Below are 21,867 nucleotides of genomic sequence, written 5' to 3'. Positions count from 1 at the left end.
AATAACTTGATTCAAATGAATTTATCAAAATCTAATACGTACTTGAAGTTATAACCTAATTTAAAATTATATATTGCTGAAAATGTCTATTATCATCCAAATTCAAATATAATATAAATGAACCCAATTAAAAAAAAAAAAATCAATTAAAACGCTCTTACTGATTAGGTAAAAATTTGGTGGGAACCAAAGTAAGGTATAAACCATCAAATCAATCAATCAATTTCCAAAAACCATATACGAGTATCAAATTCAATTTTTGAAAAAACCCCCAAGTTGAAGGACAGAATAACGGTGGCGTGCAACCGTGCGTGCAGTATTAAACAGGAAAGTCGTAAACAAAAGTCGTGCAGTTTAGGTTAAGTACCAAGACTTAACCAAACAAAATAGGAGAGAGAATTTCATTTCATTTTTTTTAAAATAAACAAAAAATAAACAGAGAAAGTTGCGAATTACAAACCGCCGACTCTCTCCCTCCTTCCTTCCTTCACTATCTTTCTTTCTTCTCTGCTAAAAATTTCATCTTTTTTCAACAACCCAGATAAATTCAGGGCCAAAAATGAGCGATAATAACAACAAAAACAACACCAACAATGATCAGATGAACTTATCTGATCTCGCCGTCAATCTCCCCGCCGCTGCCGCAGGTTTTTTCTCGATTTTTTTCCCCATTTTTTCGATTTTTTTTTAAATTTTGACGCTTTTTTTGAAATTTGTTGTTGGTTTATAGCTTTGAGCGCTGAGGACAGGGCTGGTCTTGTTAATGCGCTTAAGGTGGGTTTTCAATGGTTTTTTTAATCCCATTTTTCTGGAATTGAATTTGTTGGTAATTATGAAATGGTTTGTTTTTTTTTTTTTTTTTTATTTTTTTTTTTTTTATTTCTAATGGGGGTGATTAATTTTGGTTTAGGGTTTTGATTTTTTGTAATTTTTGTTGGGTTTTGTGTAGAATAAGCTGCAGAATCTGGCAGGAGAACATTTTGATATACTTGATTCATTATTACCAAATGTTCGCAAGCGTGTTGAAGCTCTCCGAGAGATTCAGGTTTTTCATCCTCTTCTCATTTGTGTATTTTTTTTTTTTTTTGCATCATTTGTTATTCAGAAATTGTATTTTTTAATTGAAAATGCGAGTTTTTCTCTTAATTGAACATTCACATTTTGATTCATAGCGGTGATTAGGTTAGTTTTAAGCTCATTTTGCAGTGTTGAATAACCGGAGAAGAGTATAGCTGTGGAAGAATTGTGTGATAATTCTTTGATTTTTAGTGTTCTGTAAGCATTATCTGCCAGTTGATTCTCAATTTTATGATGTTTAGGGTTTAATCATATCTTTGACTTGTCTTATGTGGTGGATGTGTTTGAATATGATACCATTTGATTATTTTTGTTGTGATCCTAATAATTGCGATTTTGGCATTGCAAGTTGTAATGTAATGACTACTTATTAATCGTTGACACGTTGAAGAGATTGGGGAATATGTGAGTGTGGACTATTATGTTTAGGAAAATTTGTGTATATATATTGAAAGTTTTGGTATTTGTTGTCACTTTGATTATTGATGTCATTTTTACTCGGTGTTGTTATGTTAGCTGCTGCCTTGTCTTTTGTTTCTATACGAGTTTAATGTTGCTGATTGGAAACTGCAAAGTGTAGTAGAGAGATATTTGTAATTATACTTACTGCATTGGACCACTTTGACTATAATACTTCTCTCCAAATCTGCTTTAGGGGGAAAAAGGGCTTGGATGTTTTAGGGTGTTATAAATGATTTAAATTGGGTTTTCTTCACAATTTAGGTTGTATACATGTTTTTGTTGTCATTTATGGCTTTTTTATGAGTGAATTGTTTTGTGGGAGTAGGAAGAATTTTGGGAGTGTGGGTACATGGCATTGTCCTTTATTTGTTTATTACCACCGTATTTGGTTTGCAAATATCAATGGGAATGTTTTAAAAAATGCTTGAATCATCTTATACGTATAATTATCAAGATATTAAAGGCCTTAAATTCTCCCCTATCTCCATGAGTTATAGGGGAATATTAGTAATTAAGCTTTTGTAATTGATTTGCCACTTGGTAGTAATCGGAGGTTTATACAAGAAAAATAAACTGATGTTTGCATTTTACATGTGGATTTTGCACGACACACAATATTGGCTCTCATGGCCTCTGTGCTGTCAATAAGGCTCGAGTGTCTTATCTTTACCATTCATATCACCCTTCTCTTTTAGCATGCGGGCTCTGGTTTTTTCCTTTTATGAATTGTGATTCTCTGATACGCTTGTTCATATTGGGTTGAAAGTTTAATATAAATGTCCTGACCATTTTCATACAGGGCCAACATGATGAGCTTGAGTCTAAATTTTTCGAGGAAAGGGCTGCTCTTGAGGCAAAATATCAAAAGCTCTATGAACCACTTTACACAAAGGTATGTTTGAACTGAAGTCATGAAACTATTTTTTATCCCTTTATTTCTTCTTTGACTATACGGAATAATCAATTTTGGTTCATGTAGCTGACCCCACTTATGGGATTAAGGCTTTGATTGATTTATTGATTTCTTCATTGACTGAACTGCAGTACCTGTTATATGCATTTGATCAATGTTAAGTGCACTTATTCTGGTTTTATGTCTTCAACTACAGAGATATGATATTGTTAATGGAGTTGTTGAAGTTGAAGGTGTTACAAATGAAGCCATGACAGAGCAAGCAGAGGAAGAAGCACCTGAAGGTAAGAAGTAACTCTTTATCCACTATTTATGATTTGCAGTGATGTTGAGGATCCTGCAAAGACTTATGTTAATGGAATGAAACTCTTATTGGCTCAGACAAAGGTGTACCAAACTTTTGGCTCACTGCAATGAAGACCAATGATGTTTTGGCTGAAGAGGTGAGTAGTTTTTTTCTCAATTTTTTTCCCTTATTTTTTTCCCTGTTTTTGCGGATAAATTTAGCTCTCTTGATGAATTGGAATGGATATGTGACATAAGTTTATATTCCAGATTACAGAGCGGGATGAAGGAGCTCTCAAATATCTCAAAGATATCAAGTGGGTCAGGATTGATGATCCAAAGGGATTCAAGCTTGAGTTCTTTTTTGATACAAATCCCTACTTTAAAAATACTGTTCTTACTAAAACTTATCACATGATTGATGAGGATGAGCCTATTTTAGAGAAGGCTATAGGGTATGCACTCGATTGATTTGCATTCATCAATTTTCTCATGCACTCGACTATAATCTCTTTATTTCATTTGTGTAGAACGGAGATTGAATGGCACCAAGGAAAATGTTTAACACAAAAGATTCTGAAGAAGAAGCCTAAAAAGGGATCAAAGAGTGCCAAACCAATTACTAAGACTGAGAGTTGTGAAAGCTTTTTCAACTTTTTCAACCCCCCACAAGTTCCTGATGACGACGACGATCTTGACGATGATGCCGTAAGTTTGATTTCTCTAGTGCTTTTATCAATCAAAGCTCATGTAGCAAGTAACTACAACTACCAATTTGATGTACCGACAGGCGGAGGAACTTCAGAATATGATGGAACAAGATTATGAGATTGGGTTAGTAATCAAATTGTGATCGATGACATGGTTTTGTTTGGTACAAAATCAAAATCATTGTCTTGTGCTGCCTGCTAACTAATTTACTTTGAACATTTCTTGTGACGCAGCTCTACTATCCGAGACAAAATTATACCCCATGCTGTATCGTGGTTTACTGGAGAGGCAGTTCAGGGGGATGAGTTTGATGATATAGATGACGAAGGGGATGATGATGATGATGACGAAGATGATGATGAAGAAGAAGATGACGACGAGGATGATGATGACGAGGATGATGACGACGACGACGATGACGAAGAAATTAAGATCAGGAAGAAGGTATAGATTCTGCAAGTAACTGTTTGTTACCTCCTTTTTCTTTTTTTTCGACTATCTTACAATATAAATCAGTGGATGGGGAGCTCTATTTTAAATGTGGCCTTTTATTTTTCTTTTGCAGACATCCTCTGGATCTAAGGTAAACTTTAACGGTCATTATTAGGTTGCTTGAGGATCTCTTGACAATACAATATATGTGAATTTGAATTGTGTGTTATCAACAGAAGGGTGGAAGAGCACAAGCTGGACTACCTGCAGGAGAGCGTCCTCCTGAATGCAAGCAACAGTAGTTGCGCTCGTGCTACCTGAAGAAACAGAAGCTTTACTGCGCATCTGGTCTATGTTGGTATATCGCATTGAGGTTTACCCCTGGAGTTTTGATAGTTGCAATTCCTTCTGTTATCAATTACTTAATTCATTGCGTCTTCCCTTTCACTTATGTGGAGGCTCTGTAATGTGCTTGGGTAGTGAGTGTTCTTTGTTCGATTTGTGGGTTTGAAAGTGAAGATTTGAAATGTATGGGTTGTTTATATATTTATTCTCTTCATTTGCCTTACCATTGTTGAATTAATGCCTAAGGTCGTTTTGTCACTAAGCATATGTTTGATTACAAATTATTTTTTTGCTGCATCCGAATTTGTATATATGTTCATGCTCTCCATTTTTTGAAAATTGACTGTTATATTCTAACTTATGCCTAGACATTCTCACATTATTCTTCAAAATTTTCTTATAAAATCTGTAGACATTTATTTTCTCGTTTTCTTCCCAATTTCAAAATCTTGTATTTTAATTAAAAAATTGTGATAATCTTTCACTTTATCCCCTTTTTTTCAATTTTATTACGATTTTTTTTGAGTAAAGATGAAATTGAGACGGATAAACGGAGATTAAAAAAAGAAGGTAGGGTGAGACTTCTAGAAGGGTCTTTGATTTCTGTCGAAGCTACCGAGTTTATTGGATTATTATCCCCTCTTTGTACTGGCCATTGGTAATGGGATGAAAAAGTAGTAGATTAATCAAAAGTTTCAGCTATCCATAAATAAATGCAATATCTTTTTGCCTAGTAACAATATTGTCAAACTGTGTACAAGTATCAAGCCACAGGGACGTAATTTTAGTTTCAAATGGTAATCTATATAGCGGAAAGTACAGGACAAAGACTTAAAGATGAAGTTGTGCACTAGCAGGGGTGCTTATCAAGCGAGTCGATCACGAGCTGAGGGGTGCTCGACTTGACTTGAAAGCTTTTTATATTATATGTGTTCAACTTGTGCTCGCTAAAGTTTTGAGCTAATAAAATTTGCTCGACTCGTGCTCGTTAAAGTTTCGAGTCGAGTAGCTCGCAATCTGCTCGTTAAAGTTTTGGCCCTTTTATAATTATATGTCTTTATTTTTATTTTTTTTTCACTTTATACTGTTTTCTTTTTCTATATATTTATTATTAAAAATTTACTCTTTCTTTTTTGATGATATAAATTAACACTTATTAAGTGTCTAATTTGTTGTTCCTCAAGTGTATAATTTGTTTAAACATGGTAACTTTGTTTGTAAATTCTATATTAATAAAATATATTATTGAGTTGCTCACGAGCTTATCGAGTTGAGTTAAAACTTGCTCAACTTGTGCTTGTTAACATTTCGAGTCGAGTTTTGACCAACCGCTAACCGAGTCGAGTTCGAGTTGCTCGCAAGCTGCTCGACTCAATTAGCACCCCTACGCACTAGATATGCATGAGATGAGATGAGATATAATCATTTTCTGGCTTTTAGTTACTCATATTAATGCTTACTTGTTAAGCATTTCCCAATGTCCTTGATGATTAACTAAGTTGTAACTCTGCAAAGGTTACTTCTTGTGACTTAGGATCACATATATGAATGCGACACAACTCATACAAGATTTGCAGTTTTTATTATAAGTTGTCTCTAACTAGAATGCCATTTTCTTAATTTTGTAACTTGGATAATGTTGTTCTTTGTACAACGCTTTCCGAATCAGACGAAAAAAAAAAGAGATTAGACACGGCTTGTGAGTTGTGAGACATTTATTTGCTAGGAAGTATGTTGAAGGACTTAACAAATACTCTTAGTATTTACCACACAAGTCACAAAAAGTTCACTCCAAATCCTTAATCATAGAAGCAGCCACATTAGATACACCATGAAGCATTCGTGTCTGACCCGGAATTGGACCCGGAACCTTATCCTCCGGGAACGCCATCCGGCACGCCTCGGCCTCATTACCTGCATCCACCATGGCTTGTTCTCCAAACTTTGGATCCCCTTGCTTCACTGCTCTAACTGCTAAATCTATACTTGTATCCAGCACAACCCGGTAAAGCCGGATACACTGCTTTAAAGCCCGGATGGTATCCGGGTCATGGGTCTTCCGGGCCAACTCTTCAACATATTGAAGCGAGTCCGAAAACCGGGTTTTAACATCGTCTATCATGATCAGGATCAGGCCTTGAGTGTCAGCAGCCTTGGAGCTCCGTGGGTCAGACCGGAGTTCGGCTTCACATAGTACCGGGTCGGGTGTTTGCTTGCATGTAGTGGTCACAAGGTCATTGGTAGTCTTATGGTGGGAGTATGCATGGGCAAGGGTGATGAAGAGGAGAAAAAAAATTAAAGGGTTGCTTAAAATTTTCATGTTAATTAGTTTTAGAAGCTCTATGATTTGAGGTATGGTTTATGGTAAGTTTGAGAAACAAGTTTGTTTGTTTTGGTGCAATAATTATTGGGACAAAAACGTTATGTGGTTTCGTCCCTTTTTATAGAGGGATAGTTGGTTTGTGATGCTTACAAATATGGTGGGGTACCACTCTTTGAAAATGTTGCGTCTCTTCTATTAAGATTAGATTTATATTCCTGTGGGCAACTAGCTAAGCATCAAATGCGCATTATCTTAAGTGTAAGTTTATGAGGAAAATCAAAACTTTAATGACTTTTGCTTTAATAATAAGTGAATAGTCGATATGCATATTCAAAACGCATTCACATATATGTTGAAAATAACTTTAAAATAATATCCGTATAAAGAAATACGAAGTATATGTATGACTATTATCCTTTATTTTATATTCCGATATTTTTATCGTAATGTTTCTCTTGATTACAAACTCAAATTTTATATTATGCATTTATGCTCTTGCGAAGTTATGTGTGTAGGGTATATTTAAAACTTTCACGAGCTAACATATAGTCAAAATATATATGTAACAGGATTATAGGAAGTATTACTAGTTGGATTCATTGGTCAAATTTTTTTTAGCAAATGTGACAATTGAGTCTTCTAATAAAAGAAAATAGAGAAAAATCATGTCAACTTAGATTTTGTCGATTGACAAATTTGCAATGTAGTTAGATTTTTTGAAACTTGTGTGAATGAATTAATGCTGTTGAACTTGGTCGTTTTGAGGGGAGACTTTCAAGTGTGAATGTGCAAGTAACCTCACAACCAATTCACGTGAAATCTTCATTGGTGATTGAAACTTGAAAGTACGGCAGAAACTGTTATAGGTAGTAATTTCAGTTCGGTTTCGGTTCGGTTTGAATTCGGTTCGGTTTGAAATCGGGTCGGTTTGAAATCGGTTCAAATGTCTTACGGGTCGATTTCAGTTCGGTTTAAATAATTATCGGTTCAATTCGATTTCGGTTTATTATTGAACGGTTTAAATTCGGTTCGGGTTGTAAACGATCCGGGTAGTAAACGGTTTGGTGCAGACGGGTTGCGGTTTGTTAACGGTTCGGTGTAAACGGTTTTTATCCCGGTTCAAATTTGGTTCGGTTTGTAAACGGTCCGGGTTGTAAATAGTCCGGGTAGTAAACGGTTCGGTGCAGACGGGTTGCGGTTTGTTAACGATTCAGTATAAACGGTTTTTATCCCGATTCAAACAGTTTCGGGTTAAAAATGGTTCGGTTTTTTTTTTGGTTCAGTTTTATTTTAGTTCGGTTTATAACTTGTTCGGTTCGTTAACGGGTTCAATTCTTCTACAATTAAACATTATTTGGATCGGTGTTATTTCAGGTTTACTAAATTACGGTTCGGGTCTATTTTTGATTTCAAATAATCGGTTTTTATCGAGTCGTTTGGATTCGAGCAATTAAACAGTTTTGGTTTGAAATTTTATACTACTTTCTAACCTTTTGCTGGTTAACAAGTTTTATATCAAGCCGAGACTTCATCACCTCATATTGTATGCAAATTCTCATTAATTTTATAAATACATATCATGTTATGTTTCAAGTTTAGCCATACTGATCTTACTAGTTTATTATGAAGTAGATTATAAAAGTTTAGTGCATTAATGTATTATTGTTTTACCATCAGATTATTATCTGCTTCTTATTTGATCATTTAGTTAATAGTGTCATAATCATGATTTGATGAGTTGTTGTAAGTGGTTTGTAAACGGTTCGATTTATAAGCGATTCGGTTCATAAATAGTTCGGTTTATAAGCGGTTCGGTTTATAAACGGTTCGGTGCAAACGGTTTGCAGTTTGTTAACGGTTCGGTGTAAACGGTTTTTATGCCAGTTCAAACGGCTTCGGGTTAGAAACGGTTCGGTTCATTTCCGGTTCGGTTTCCTTTCATTTCGGTTTAGATTTGGTTCGGTTCTTAAACGGTTTAACATTACTCGCATCGGTTCAGTTTCGGGTTTATTAAAATGCGGTTCGGGTTGGTTTTCGATTTCATAAAATCGGTTTTTAATCGGTTCGGTTCTCATTCGGATCGGTTTGAATCGATTCGGTTTAACCAGTTCGGTTTGATTTTTGACAGTAATAGTTACAGGACTTGCATGTGTATCTATCAGTCTATCACAATTGTTGTGGTGTACACACTTGCTGACATGCATATCCTCGAAACTTTCCAAAAGCAACAAAAATTGAAATTGCCATTTCTTTTTCTTTTCAAATATTGTAGTCATTTTGTGATATTAACGAACGTACGTATGTAGGGATTATGGAATGATCCTCAATTGACGTACTCATGTTTGGGATTTGATACTTAGTATATTTAATAGTTACTCTCCCTGTTTTGTAATAATCTTAACATTTTGACCGATATACATGTCAATTCGTATCTTAAGACATTAATCTTTTAAAGTTGTGCTATGAATAATGTGAAAACTAATGTTGGAAGTATTATAAAGAGAACAAAGAAACTTTAATTATAAGTACACTTCCAAATCTACTCATTAGTGTTACTCACTATTGGACACTGGTGGCTGGATATGCGCATACTTTTAAAAAAAAATGTTAACGAGTATAAGGCCCTACCATATCCAAATTCTAGAGGCTTCTATTAATTGCCTTGTATAAACACATAGTCTAATTTAGTTTAATCATGCAGATTCTTCCTTCCTAGCTTAGTTCTAACAAGAGGATAGCCGTGCGGCAGTGGCGGACCCAGGAATTTCCGACTGATGAGTCACAATCGATAACCAAATATGTAAAAAAAAAATTTGACAACATGACAAGCTTAGCTCTCTAATAATTGACAAGATTAAAATCTGTACAAGCATTAGGGTGTATTCACAATTTGACAGACATAATTGACTATATCATTAGGGTGGGTCGACTATATCATAAGCAATCGTCCGAATCGCCAATCAAATCAGCACATATGCAAAACCCCATATAAATCTACCAAAGTCAATGGTGTATTGACAATTTGACAGACATAATTAACATCAATAAACACCCTAAATAAACACTGATTACAATTCACATGGTCAAAAAGGTTTAAATTTTATCAAAAACCCAACAACATTAACAAAAGGTTCAAAGTTTACCAAACAAACAACAACAAAATCAACCAAAGAAAATAATTTTTTTTTTTTTTTTAAAAAAAAAACTTAGAAATTTTGTTTGGGCTCTGGTGAGTCATTTGGCTCACCATGCACAAGGGCAGGTCCGCCAATGCCGTGCGGAGCCCTCCACGTAAATCATTGCTGAGCATGTATTCACTTCATTTCTTAATATTCCGTATAATATTACAATATTTTAAATCACTCTTAAAAAATAGAAAATTTTATATGTAATCCTCATCTCTTAAAGCTATTAATATGATACAAACTTAAAAGTAAAAATTATAGACATAAACAATATTAGACGATGTGTGATTTTATCATAAAATCTGGCATTCATTTGATTCTTTGATTGTCGATAGGTTTCTAAATCTAGGAAACTTCCTCCTAGCATCAATCAACAATATGGGTGAAGAGTCTCAAGAAAGTAAAAGTAGGGCCATTCCATAACTTTGTTCGTGGCAACAATATATTGGATTGGCTAAAAGGTGAAAGTAAAGTGGTATTTTAGCTTTAATAAAGGAGCTAAAAATACTTTGTTAGAAAGAAACAGAAGAAAATATCTGATGTTAATCAAGTTCCCTTTCTTATAACTATTTTTATTGTTTTATTAAGGTACTCTTTTGATTTTACCTTACTCTTAAAATAGGGGTTTTATAAATGAGTTTTTAATAATGTTTTTATTATTTTTTAGTACTAGTTATGGGGTCTTGGCCTTTCAAAGTTGTGTTAATTAATTAGTGGGCTCTCTTGATTCATTAATTAATTATTAGGGTTTTTTATTTAGTTTGCTCGTAGGGCAAGTAGGTTAGATTTATTTTTCCTATATATATTTGATACATGTCAACAATTATAGTAGGACGTTTATGAAATAAAAATCAGATTATTGAGTTTTAACTCGAACAAAACTTTGTTAAGGTTCGAACTAGTTGTTAACTAGGGTTTTAGGATCGTTGCTCCTAAGATCAAATTTAGAAGTCGTTTCCTTTTAAGATTATCTTTCAAATTTCCACCATTAAAATCACTCAAATCCTTCCATTAAATATAAACTGTTAAAAATACGCATTAAATTGGTACCAGAGCCAGATTTGTGAGCACTCGCAACTCACGATCTTGGTAATTAGAACAAATTTTGGCTGCTTTTCAAGAATTACGGGTGATTTGCAATTATATTCGGGTAGTGTAATTCGTCTTTGAATCTGGAAGTAAGTATTACGTAGTATCAAGAGGTACGTCATTCTAGAGTTTTAGTCGGTGAATTTGTCTCTTGGTGCATATTGATTTCTTGATTTACTTGCTGCAAATCATCAAGTGGGTAGAGATAGTGCAACTAATACTTTTGTGCATTCATATTTCGGTTCACGGATAAACACAAATTAATTTTAGTATTGAAGAATATTAAAAAAAAAAAAAAAATCGCCTGCTATTACAAAATTAGAGTGTTGCGCGAGAGTTGTTATACCTTGTCCAAATTATTATAAAGGCTTTGTTGGATTAATTTGAGGTTCTTGTCTTTTAATACGGAAGAATAATTTGCTGAAAATTATTTCGATATTATGAGTACTTTGACAAAGGAGGATCTTGATACTATACTTGTTGATATGATGAGAAATTTAAATGCGAGTCTTGAACGAATGAATGAAAAAATTGAGAAGAGTACACAAGAAATTGCTCAAACCAATCAAAGGGTCGAAACTTTATCAACTCAAGTGGTTGGGGAAGGATGAATAATCAACAACGAACAACCTAGGGGAATTATGAGAAATTTTCCAATTTGTAATGATTGTGATTTGAAGTTGTTGGAACTTCCGGAATTTACAGGTGATGGGGATGATGAAGACTTTTTAGATTGGGTTCGTCAGGTGGAAAAGGTCTTTGACTACAAAGGTCTTGATGAGCAAAAAGCCTACAAGGTTGCAAACCTAAAATTGACGAGATATGCTTCTTTATGGTTTGAGAATCTACGTGCCAAGAGACTGAGAGAAGATGAGCCATGAATTAATACTTGGAATGAGTTGAAGAGACAATTAAGGAAACGTTTCCTACCACGGGAATTTATCCAAGATCAATTCTTGAAGTTGAATCATCTTTAACAATAGAGTCTTAGTGTTGCCGAATACACTAAAGAGTTTGAGAAATTGTGCATGCTTTGTGATTTGTAGGAAAAAGAGGAGATGAAGATCGAACGATACATAAAAGAGTTGACACCTTCGATTTCTCACAAGGTGGAAACATCAAATTATGTGTTCTTTGATGATGTCTAAGGTTGACAGAGAGATTTGAGAAACGGGAGAAAGAAAAGAAAACTTCTTATTTCAAGGAAAGGAAGTCATTCTTTAATGGGGAGGGTTCGAACCACAACAGTGCTCCTAACTCTAACACTTCGAACAGTGAAGAGAAGATGATCGTCGTTACTCCCAAACAAGCTGCATTGGCGAAAAAAGTTTGTTTTAAGTGTCAAGGCGTGGGACACATTGCTAGAGATTGTGGCAACAAAGTGACTGTATCCAAGAAGGAACATAGAATGTTGTTGGCTTATCTTGACCAAGAAGAGAAAGAGAAGGAGAGTACATGTTTGCTCAATACAGAGGAAGAGTTTGATTTTGAAGAGTTTGAGGGTCAAGAAAAGATTACTCCTAAACCTGAACATCACCATATCGGTATCTTAAGGAGAGTTTTGCATGCTGATTTTGTTCCTTCTACTACACATGAGCAAAGGGAAAATTTGTTCCATACTATATGCAAAGTAGGTGATAGGAGTTGCTCGTTGATCATAGATACGGGATCGTGCACCAATGTTGCATCTACTAAGTTGGTTGAGACTATGAATCTTTCTACCAGGGACCATCCTACTCCGTACAAGCTTAATTGGTTACATGAAGGAGATGGACTACAAGTTAAAAGGCAAGCTTTGGTGAACTTTTCCATGGGTTCATATTCTGATAGTGTGTGGTGTGATATTTTACCTATGACTGCTTGTTCTATACTTTTGGGTCGTCCTTGTCAATATGACCGAGGGGTGTTATTTAATGGTGTTAAAAATGTTTATTTAGTGAAGGTTGGGGACAAGAGAGTCCAATTACATCCTTTACCCCCTAAGGCGCCACCTATTCAAGCTCCTGCTAGAGAGTTGTTGATTATGCCTAAACTCGACAAAAAGGAAAGAAGGGCTAATATGTTGTCATTGAGAAACCAACATCCTTTTGAGATTGGTGACTATGTTTTCTTATCTTTAAATGCTCAAAAAATCTTTAATAATTCTAGAGGTAAGAATGAACCTTTAGAGGAAGGACCTTTCAAGATTGTGTATAGGGAGAATTATGATACTTTTCAAGTACTTCTTGGAGCGGGAATTTACGCTACTATGAGGGCTAGTGACTTGGTACCTTGTAAAGCCAAGAGAGTACCTAAATATAGCAATAAAAATAGTTATATGAAAGGGGACTCGATTCACATCAATATCTCGTAAATAGCTTAATTGCTTTTGCATCAATTAGCGAAACTCTTCCGTGACGCATATGAATGAGTAGCGTAGATAGCCGATAGAATTCATGCGTTCATTCTTAGTATACTTCGACTTCGTAAACACTATTAAGCAGTTTTGTATAAATATTGAAAATGAAATGTAAAAGAAACAAAAAAGAGTGGAAATAGAAACAATTAGCTCTTACTTTTTATTTATTTATTTTGTTTATCCATAGAAAAGAATTACTTAAATCCTTCTTTTATTTTTTGTTTGAGGAGGGTAAGATTAATTGTTACCCTGGATTTTAGAGAGGTAACAAATAGGTGAAAACCATTATCTAATCAAACACAAGGTAACCATTACCTAACCAAACCTTTTAACCAAATTTGAGGTAACGGTTATGATTTAATTGAATCCATTTTCAAAAAAAAAAAAAAAAATTGTATATATAATGACAAACATGTATAAATGACTACTAGTTTACTATATCAAATAGATTCTCAACTTATATAATTCATATAGTATAAATTAGAGTTACATTTAAAAGTTGAACAATATATTTAGGTGGTGTAAAACTCGCCTTAAATATATAGAATATCATCATATAAGTTGAAATCATATAAATCTATGATTGTTATAACTCTTCTTTATCCACCTTGTTGGTGTGAGAAGCCATAATTGTTGGGAGATTGAATTGAGCCTTCTTCATACTCCAAGCACTCAATTTAGTGATCTTAACATCTACGGTTCCATTATTGAACACATACAATTTTGCTTTGTCGTTAGTTGCTAGTGTTGGATAAACTCTTGCAGTAATGCAACTGTTTCCATTTGCACCAAAACTCTCCACTATGGAATGATCAATCTGTCCCAAAGAATTAAAAAAAGGTTTAGCTATACTTTTGTAAAATTTTAATGTATGTGGGAATATATATGGTTTTAAAAAAATTGTTGTAACTCACCAAAATCCTCAATGATAGCTCATCATTGACAGGATCAACATCCACAAATGTTCCGAAACTTAGTTTATCAGTAGTTGGATTTAGAGAAGACCTGTGCAAACAACAAGGATATAATCAGAAGAACAAATTTGGAACTTCAGCCAACAAATAAGTCATAATTTGTATTAGTTTGTTACTGTGTTTCCATCCGATATGCGCATTTACTATTTTAGGATGTCTACATAAAAATTGACGTGTTTTCTGATTTAAAAATGATTCATGATTAATACAATTTCTGTATTGAACTACTAACCTGCTTTGGTCACTGCACATTAAGACCACATATTTGCTTGAGCTTTTGAAAATTCTGAAGAAGACCGCAGTGTACTCTTCAAGGCCCATCGAAGCAAGTGTTAGGAGTCCAAATGGCCCAAGTTTTCCATCAATGGATGCCCCTTTCCTGCTGCACAATATTTGTGGGTTGGTCCATGTTGGGTCCAATTCCTCAACATTCTTTAATTTTGGTACTTTGAGCGAAACTTCCACATCCGCCTTTAGCCAAAAAAAAAAAAAAAAAAAAAAAAAAAGAAAGAAAAAAAAAATGTTATAAGCTATTAGAAAAATAAAATAAGATTAGCTTTTGTTCCTCATAATTAGTTCATTAAAGTTTTAATCCATTCACTATACTAGTTTAGAAATTGTTGTAATGCAATATAATGTGTCAATAAATCAATAGCAAGAAAGGTTTAGTCCTACATTGATTAAGGTCGACTAACATAAATTGGCATACATGAAGAGATGTCTCAAGGTTAATCATATACGGAGTATGATACAACATAGAAAATTAGTAAGGCCAATAAGGAGAGCGCACCTGAGAGGCCGTGACTCCAGATACTTCAATGAGCGATCCACCACCAATTACTTGAGAAATCAATTGTACTGGATTTTCTCGTAAACTTTCAACTTCTTTGAGTGGCCATTGCACTAATTGTTTGCCAGATTTATCAAGCACAATTGTTCTCGGAATTGCCTAATACACACAATGACACAAGTACAAGATATTGCTAATTAATTACATGTACATAAAAAAAAAATGGGGCTTAGGAATGGTTGATTAGTTAGTTACCTGAAGTCCGGACCAACCCTTTTTGATATCATCTGTTTGGGTTGAAGATTCATTAACCCACCCCCATAATATTCTACGATTAGTTACATCGTCAAAGAATGACTTTGATGCGTAAAATTTACCATAATCATACCTCAAACCGAGATCACTTTCAATTGATCCCTCATCCGGTATATAGATATCCTTATCAATGTCATACGTTCCAATAGTGTAGTACTCGTATTGAGTTTCCCACAAGCTTACTTTAAGGACATGCTTAACATCCTTACCAATAACAGATGTATCAGCACCTAGTGACTTTCCAACATAAACAGGGAAAAAATCAGGGCACTCCCAAATCCCGGTACCTTCAGCTGAATGAAGAGGATGTTCGGTGTTGCTCCAAGTAATGAAGTCGTCACTCGTAAATATAACTGCTAATCCGCGCTTATAATGTTGTGTACCAACGATAACTCTCCATTTACCATCCGGTAGTTGCCACGCAGTAGACGGATCTCTAAATTCAGAAGCATTGATGTTGTCATTAGAGGGTGTACCAACCATTAAGGGATTTTGAGGTACCTTAACCCATTCCTTAAGGTAAGGGTCAGACAAATTTTTGGGTAAGGCCATGTTTTGGACTTGGTACTCTTGACTGTCGATACCAGTGTATAAGATGGCAGGCTTATTTCCGGGGAGTATGGTAGCAGAACCCGACCAACATCCATTGATGTCGTATGATTCGGATGGAATAAGGACAATTGGTTGGTGTGTCCAGTTGATTAAATCGGTTGATGTAGAATGTCCCCATACAATTTGAGTGTGCCAAACAGCATCATTGGGATAGTATTGGTAAAAGAAGTGATATATTCCATTGTAGATCATGGGGCCTATAACACAAACAAAAAAGAATTAAGGTTTTATTTGCAATACTGTTAAATGTAACAAATCCCTTCCTTTGAACTATACAGGTCCATTTACAAGCCTTAAGCAAGCCTCATTGGTAACCGCGCTGCGCTAGCTATTCCCTATGGTGTGCTAAGCTACATGTTGAGACTTGAGATTGTGTTAGAGCAACTCCCTTCTACGTCCCCTCCCCTCCGACCTCCAAGAGACAAGGGGAGCCTAAGTGCTACTCTCTCTGGCTCACTAAAATGGTTATACTTTGACCGAATATTGCCTACTAATACATACATAAAGGTTTTACCGTGTTTGATCATGTCTGATTTGCCGCGTCCAATTTTCATCTTTAAATATCTTATACTAACACGTAATTAAATATATTAATAGTCAAAGATAGCAAATTATTAGAGATCGCATTTCTTAAAAAATAAAAGTGTAACCATTTTAGTAAAATGGTTCTTCCATCTAATAAAATTAACGGATAGAAAGTTCGCAGTTATGGAAGCCAATGAGCTACAGAGGACCTTTTTAAGCACCAAATAAAAGTTCCTTTATGAAATAAGGCACAAACTAATCTATAATCAATAATCATCTATACTAAGTAGTAAGTAGTACGTACACTTGACCATTAAAAATAGGAATAATACAGCAAGATGCAAAAAGTAAAGTGCGAATGCGCGATGGAGTATTATTATGACCTTAAAATTGTATATTAATCCAAGTAGTAAACAAATTAAAAAGGGAAAAAAGTGATTAAGAGCTGACCATTAGGATCTGCAATAATTCCAGCCGAAAATCACATCCAATTTCAGCATCAATTCCAGAATATTCCAACAACAACAACAACAACAAAAAACACAACCATTAGCAGTTGATAAACTTAATCAAATATATTAGAGAAGAATTAAGAGTTAACCAGAGAGAGAAAAGTAGCATACCATTCATCCAAAATTGAGGTGGCTGAAAGTGATAAGCAGTTCTTTATGGATCATCATTTTCACGATGATTAATCATTTGATCATCAACAATAAGTATATCATCATGATTATTATGGACCGTCTGATCTTCTGCTATGGTGTTCAACCCATGGCTGAGTAGCACCAGATAAATACTCAGCAAAAACCAACGACTTCCATTGTTAGGATTAGGAATAACCATTATTTTTAGTGAGAAGAATTTTTGATTAAGATTTGATGAATAATTAGTAGCTAAGTGTTGTTGGGTTCGATTTATGTATTGGATGTATATTATAAAACTATTATTATTAGTAATCATTTACTTAACATATGATATACAAAGTATATAATAATTTTGACTTAAAGAAGCAGTCTGATTATTATAGTTATAATAAGATTTTGCAATTGTCCTTTTCATATCATCTGCACTTCTTAGTTGTACATTCTAATAAACATCCATCGTGCTCCGCAAGATGGGATCTTTCTAAAGTTTCATTATCTTACATGTTTCAGTTTTTGAAATTGGTTTTTCTAAGACAACTTGGGTCTATTGTCTGATATACGTATACATACATTACGGACTTTACTGTATATTTTGTATTTTGAACAACATATAAGCTAATCGATAAAAGTTATACTTATAATTGATATTTTTATCCGTAGAAATAGAAAAAACTAAATTAAGGCCCTGTTTATTTCACCTTATTTTTGCTGAACTGAAATTATTTTTACTAAACTGAAATTATTTTTGCTGAACTGAAATTAATTTTATTGAACTGAAATTATTTTTACTGAATTGAAATTATTTTTACTGATTCTCTATTATATTTCTTCTTTATAGTTACTGAACTGAACTTATTTTTACTGAACTAAAATTAATTTTGCCGAATATTACTTTTATAAGGTGAAGTGAACAGGGCCTAAATTGGGTTGTATACCTAAATTAGTAAAACAGGCTTATTTTGGCCATTTTGGAATATTTTGATTAACCATATGTAACTTGAATTACTAATATTGAACTCAATATAGTTTTGATTGGAGGTTGTGGATTAAGATAACATCCCATCAAGATTTGTTTTAGTTCTTCTAGAGAACCTCAGTTGTTGCCAATCCACCATGACAATTGGCGATTTGTGGATTTTTGAATGATAATGATATACGAGTTCAATATTTGGTAACTTTTAATCCTTTATTATATGCATATACTTCACTACAGTCATTGTGTAATTCCGAATTCGTAATACTTTTCTTAGACATTTTTTCTAGGTTGGAGTACAATTGTGACACTTCAAGTTTGTGTCGTCTTGATTGGATTATATATCATATGTATAATATAAAAATATTAAGCTTTTCCAATTTCAATTTTCCCATCTATAATCATATCAACACTAGCATGTTTTTCTCTAATAATTTTTTTTAAAAAAAATCTAAATAAAAATCACCAAACAGTTGCTCCTCCACTATAGATCTATATTAATAAGATTCATAAAATAAAATAGTGAACCTATCATCTATCATAAAATTCATAACTCATCTTTATGCTCCTCATTGTTGTGATATGCCAAATTCTTGGAGAGATTGATTTGGGCCTTCTTCATACTCCAAGCATTTAATTTAGTAATATTAACATCCACTGCTCCATAATTGAAGGCATACAACTTTGTTTTGTCATTAATTGCCAACGTGGGATAAATTCTTGTTGTGATGCAACTTTTTCCATTGGCCCCAAAGCTCTCCACAACAGAATGATCAATCTACGGCCAAATTAGAAAAAAAAATCAATTACCAAAATTTTAAATGTGTTAAAAAAATAAATAAATTAATTTCTAAAGGTAAGTTTAAACTCACCAAAGTCCTTAAAGAAAGATCTTCATTAATAGGATCCACATCCACAAAAGTCCCGAAACTTAGTTTATCGGTTGTTGGGTTCAAAGTAGACCTGTAAAACCATTAATATATGTGACTATTAAATTTGGAATGGAAAAAGTGGTACATAACCTAGTGCTTCAAAGGACCTAAAATTTAAATATAAACTCCTTACAAGATTGTAGATTTGTAGACATGGTGAAAAAATACTAACATGCTTGGATCGCTGCACATTAAGACAACATATTTATTTGGGCCTTTGAAAATTCTGAAGAAGATCGCAGTGTATTCTTCTAAGCCAATAGAAGCTAGTGTTAGCAGCCCAAATGGCCCAAGTCTTCCTTCAACGGATGTACCCTTTTGGCTGCACAATATTTGTGGGTTGGTCCATGTTGGGTCTAATTCCTCAACGTAAGTTAAATCTGGTACTTTGAATGAAATTTCTACATCCGCCTTCAACAATATAATAACAACAAAATAAAAGAAAATTTGATTATTTGCTTCTAATTAGTGCACTTATTGCCTTATTGGCATGAAAATGAGCTTGGGAGTTGGGACAGAGGTTAGGTATGTATATAGTGGATTAGGTGGTAATTTTGTGCTTTATATATACAAGGCCTTTGTTGTAACGTTTTTAGCATTATTATTGGAATGAATATACGGAGTACTATTTTTACACTAAGTTAATAGTTTGTATATACAAATTCATTCTCATTACCATAATACTATTATAAGCGCTTGATTACCAAATATTATGTCGATTCAAGTGTAAGTTGATCTTGGTAGCAAGATCCTTAGACTTATGTTGTACTTTTCTATATAGCACAATGTAAAAAGTAAGGCGCGAATTAACCTGAAAACTTGTGATGTCAGATATTTCAATAAGTAATCCTTCTTTGATTACTTGAACTAGCCATTCCACATGATTATTTTCTCGTAGCCTTTCAACCTCTTTGACTGGCCATTGTACCAATTGCTTCCCAGAGTGGTCCAGCACAATTGTTCTTGGAATTGACTTATATACCAGAACAAGATTTCACTAATCAAATTCATGCACATTTAATTAAATCTATAGATACACTCAAAAATGGTTTGTATTGTGACAATTAAATTACCTGTATTCCGAACCATCCCTTTTTCATGAATTATGTTTGCGTTAAAGATTCATTAACCCATCCGAATACTATCCTACGATCAGTCATACTATCAAAGAAAGACTTTGACGCGTAAAATTTACCATAATCATACCTCAAACCTAGATCACTTTCAATTGATCCCTCATTAGGCACGTAAATATCCTTATCAATGTCATACGTTCCAATAGTATAGTACTCATATTGAGTATCAAATAAACTTACTTTGAAGACATGCTTGACATCCTTACCAATAACAGATATATCAGCACCTAATGACTTTTCAACATAAACAGGGAAAAAATCAGGGCATTCCCACATTCCGTTATCTTCAGCTGAATGAAAAAAACGTCCAACATAGTTCCAAGTTGCAAAGTCCTTGTTAGTGTAAAGAACCGCCATTCCACGCTTTCCTTGATGAGTTCCAATGATCAATCTCCATTTACCATCCGGTAATCGCCACGCCGTGGTTGGATCTCTAATAGATGAAGCATTGAAGCTGTTGTTGTTATTAGGTGTGACAACCATTAGTGGATTTGGGGGTACCTTAACCCATTCCTTAAGGTAAGGATCAGATAAATTTTTAGGTAAGGCTAGATTTTGAACTTCATATTTTTGGTTGCTAAATCCTGTGTATAAAATTGCTGGTATATCTCCAGGAAGTATAGTAGTAGACCCTGACCAACAACCGTTGATATCGTAAGGTTCCGATGGCAAAAGGGCAATTGGTTGTGGCGTCCAATTGATTAAATCGGTAGATGTAGAGTGTGCCCATACTATATCAGGTTGCCAAAATGCACCATTGGGATTATACTGGTAAAATAAGTGATATATTCCCTTGTAAACCATGGGTCCTATGACAAATTATAAATGTTCGTCTAATTTAGTGTAATAAAGAGAATCACGAAGAAAAAAAATAAAACAGACCAAAAATGGCGAAAAGAGATAGTTAAGAAAACTAACCATTGGGATCTGTACAAAATCAACCCAAATCCACATCCGATTTTCAGCACCATTTCCACCACATATTTCAGCAGCACATACATCAAAAGTTGACATAAAAAGTAAATCAAATAACTTAAGAAAAATGATAAAAAGCTAAGATAATAGCTATATTAAAAAAAAAAAAATTAGCAAATATACCATTCATCCAATTTGAGGTGGTTGAAAGTGATAAGCAGTCCTATGTGGATCATTAGTATCATAATTAACCTGTTGATCATCAATAATAATACACTTATTCACAATCAAGTCATATAATAATACAAAAAAAAAAAAAAAAAATGTTTCATGAATTTGGACCTCTTGATGTTCTGCTATGATGATCATTCCATGGCTTAATACCACAAGAGCAATACTCAACAATAAGCATTTCCCATTGTTGGGAATGATCATTATTGCTGAGAAAGAATATAATCAGGATTATTGATTTGGATTAGATTGAAACTTGAAAGGGTAGGTGTTGCGTTTACTTTTTTTTTTGTATTGAACAGAGTGTATGGTATGTTCAAATGCACCAATTAGTTTGTCTGTCAATGATTTGGATATTATAATATATAATATGACTTGATTATATTGCATTATTATAAATTAACCATTCTGAAGCACCCCAAAAAAAGAATATTATTAACTAACCACTATACTTAGATGAATTTTTTTATACTTGTTGCTTAATTTTTAATCATCTTGTTTAGATCGGAGAACTTTTGGTTGCAGCTAATGGTAGTACAATAATGTTTAACATTACATTCCTAAAGTTTATCAAAAAATAAAAAGTTTTTGTTGGAATAA

At 33.9% G+C, this 21,867-nt stretch overlaps 3 protein-coding genes and 1 pseudogene across 4 annotated transcripts; 1 reads left to right on the top strand and 3 right to left on the bottom strand.

Annotated features, from left to right (window-relative positions):
* The first annotated feature begins 371 nt into the window (after positions 1-371).
* Positions 372-4,522, top strand: LOC110719869 (nucleosome assembly protein 1;4-like). Of its 2 annotated transcripts, XM_021898850.1 has the most exons (12): positions 374-647; positions 731-774; positions 950-1,045; positions 2,339-2,431; positions 2,649-2,736; positions 2,834-2,895; positions 3,008-3,192; positions 3,268-3,445; positions 3,528-3,571; positions 3,682-3,892; positions 4,014-4,031; positions 4,117-4,522. In XM_021898850.1, the coding sequence occupies exons 1-12, from the start codon at positions 560-562 to the stop codon at positions 4,180-4,182; spliced, it is 1,173 nt and encodes a 390-aa protein (XP_021754542.1). In that variant the 5' UTR covers positions 374-559; the 3' UTR covers positions 4,183-4,522. The 2 variants fall into 2 exon arrangements, with proteins under 2 accessions (XP_021754543.1, XP_021754542.1); XM_021898851.1 differs by lacking the exon at positions 4,014-4,031 and having other exon boundaries at positions 372-647.
* Positions 4,523-5,785: 1,263 nt separating this feature from the next.
* Positions 5,786-6,654, bottom strand: LOC110719867 (cell wall / vacuolar inhibitor of fructosidase 1-like). Its single transcript, XM_021898849.1, has one exon. It carries the CDS (start codon positions 6,543-6,545, stop codon positions 6,012-6,014), a length of 534 nt encoding a protein of 177 aa, XP_021754541.1. The 5' UTR covers positions 6,546-6,654; the 3' UTR covers positions 5,786-6,011.
* A 6,997-nt stretch (positions 6,655-13,651) lies between these two features.
* LOC110719866 (fructan 6-exohydrolase-like) lies at positions 13,652-17,656 on the bottom strand. The gene is made up of 7 exons (XM_021898848.1): positions 17,060-17,656; positions 16,887-16,895; positions 15,240-16,108; positions 14,985-15,143; positions 14,427-14,665; positions 14,135-14,225; positions 13,652-14,037 (listed from the first exon to the last, which is right to left on the bottom strand). The coding sequence occupies exons 1-7, from the start codon at positions 17,064-17,066 to the stop codon at positions 13,807-13,809; spliced, it is 1,605 nt and encodes a 534-aa protein (XP_021754540.1). The 5' UTR covers positions 17,067-17,656; the 3' UTR covers positions 13,652-13,806.
* A 346-nt stretch (positions 17,657-18,002) lies between these two features.
* Positions 18,003-21,288, bottom strand: LOC110719864 (annotated as a pseudogene).
* Between the last annotated feature and the right edge of the window lie 579 nt (positions 21,289-21,867).

Source organism: Chenopodium quinoa, unplaced genomic scaffold, assembly GCF_001683475.1.
Source record: "Chenopodium quinoa cultivar QQ74 unplaced genomic scaffold, ASM168347v1, whole genome shotgun sequence".
NCBI lineage: Eukaryota > Viridiplantae > Streptophyta > Magnoliopsida > Caryophyllales > Amaranthaceae > Chenopodium > Chenopodium quinoa.
This window is presented reverse-complemented; position numbering and strand designations above follow the sequence as displayed.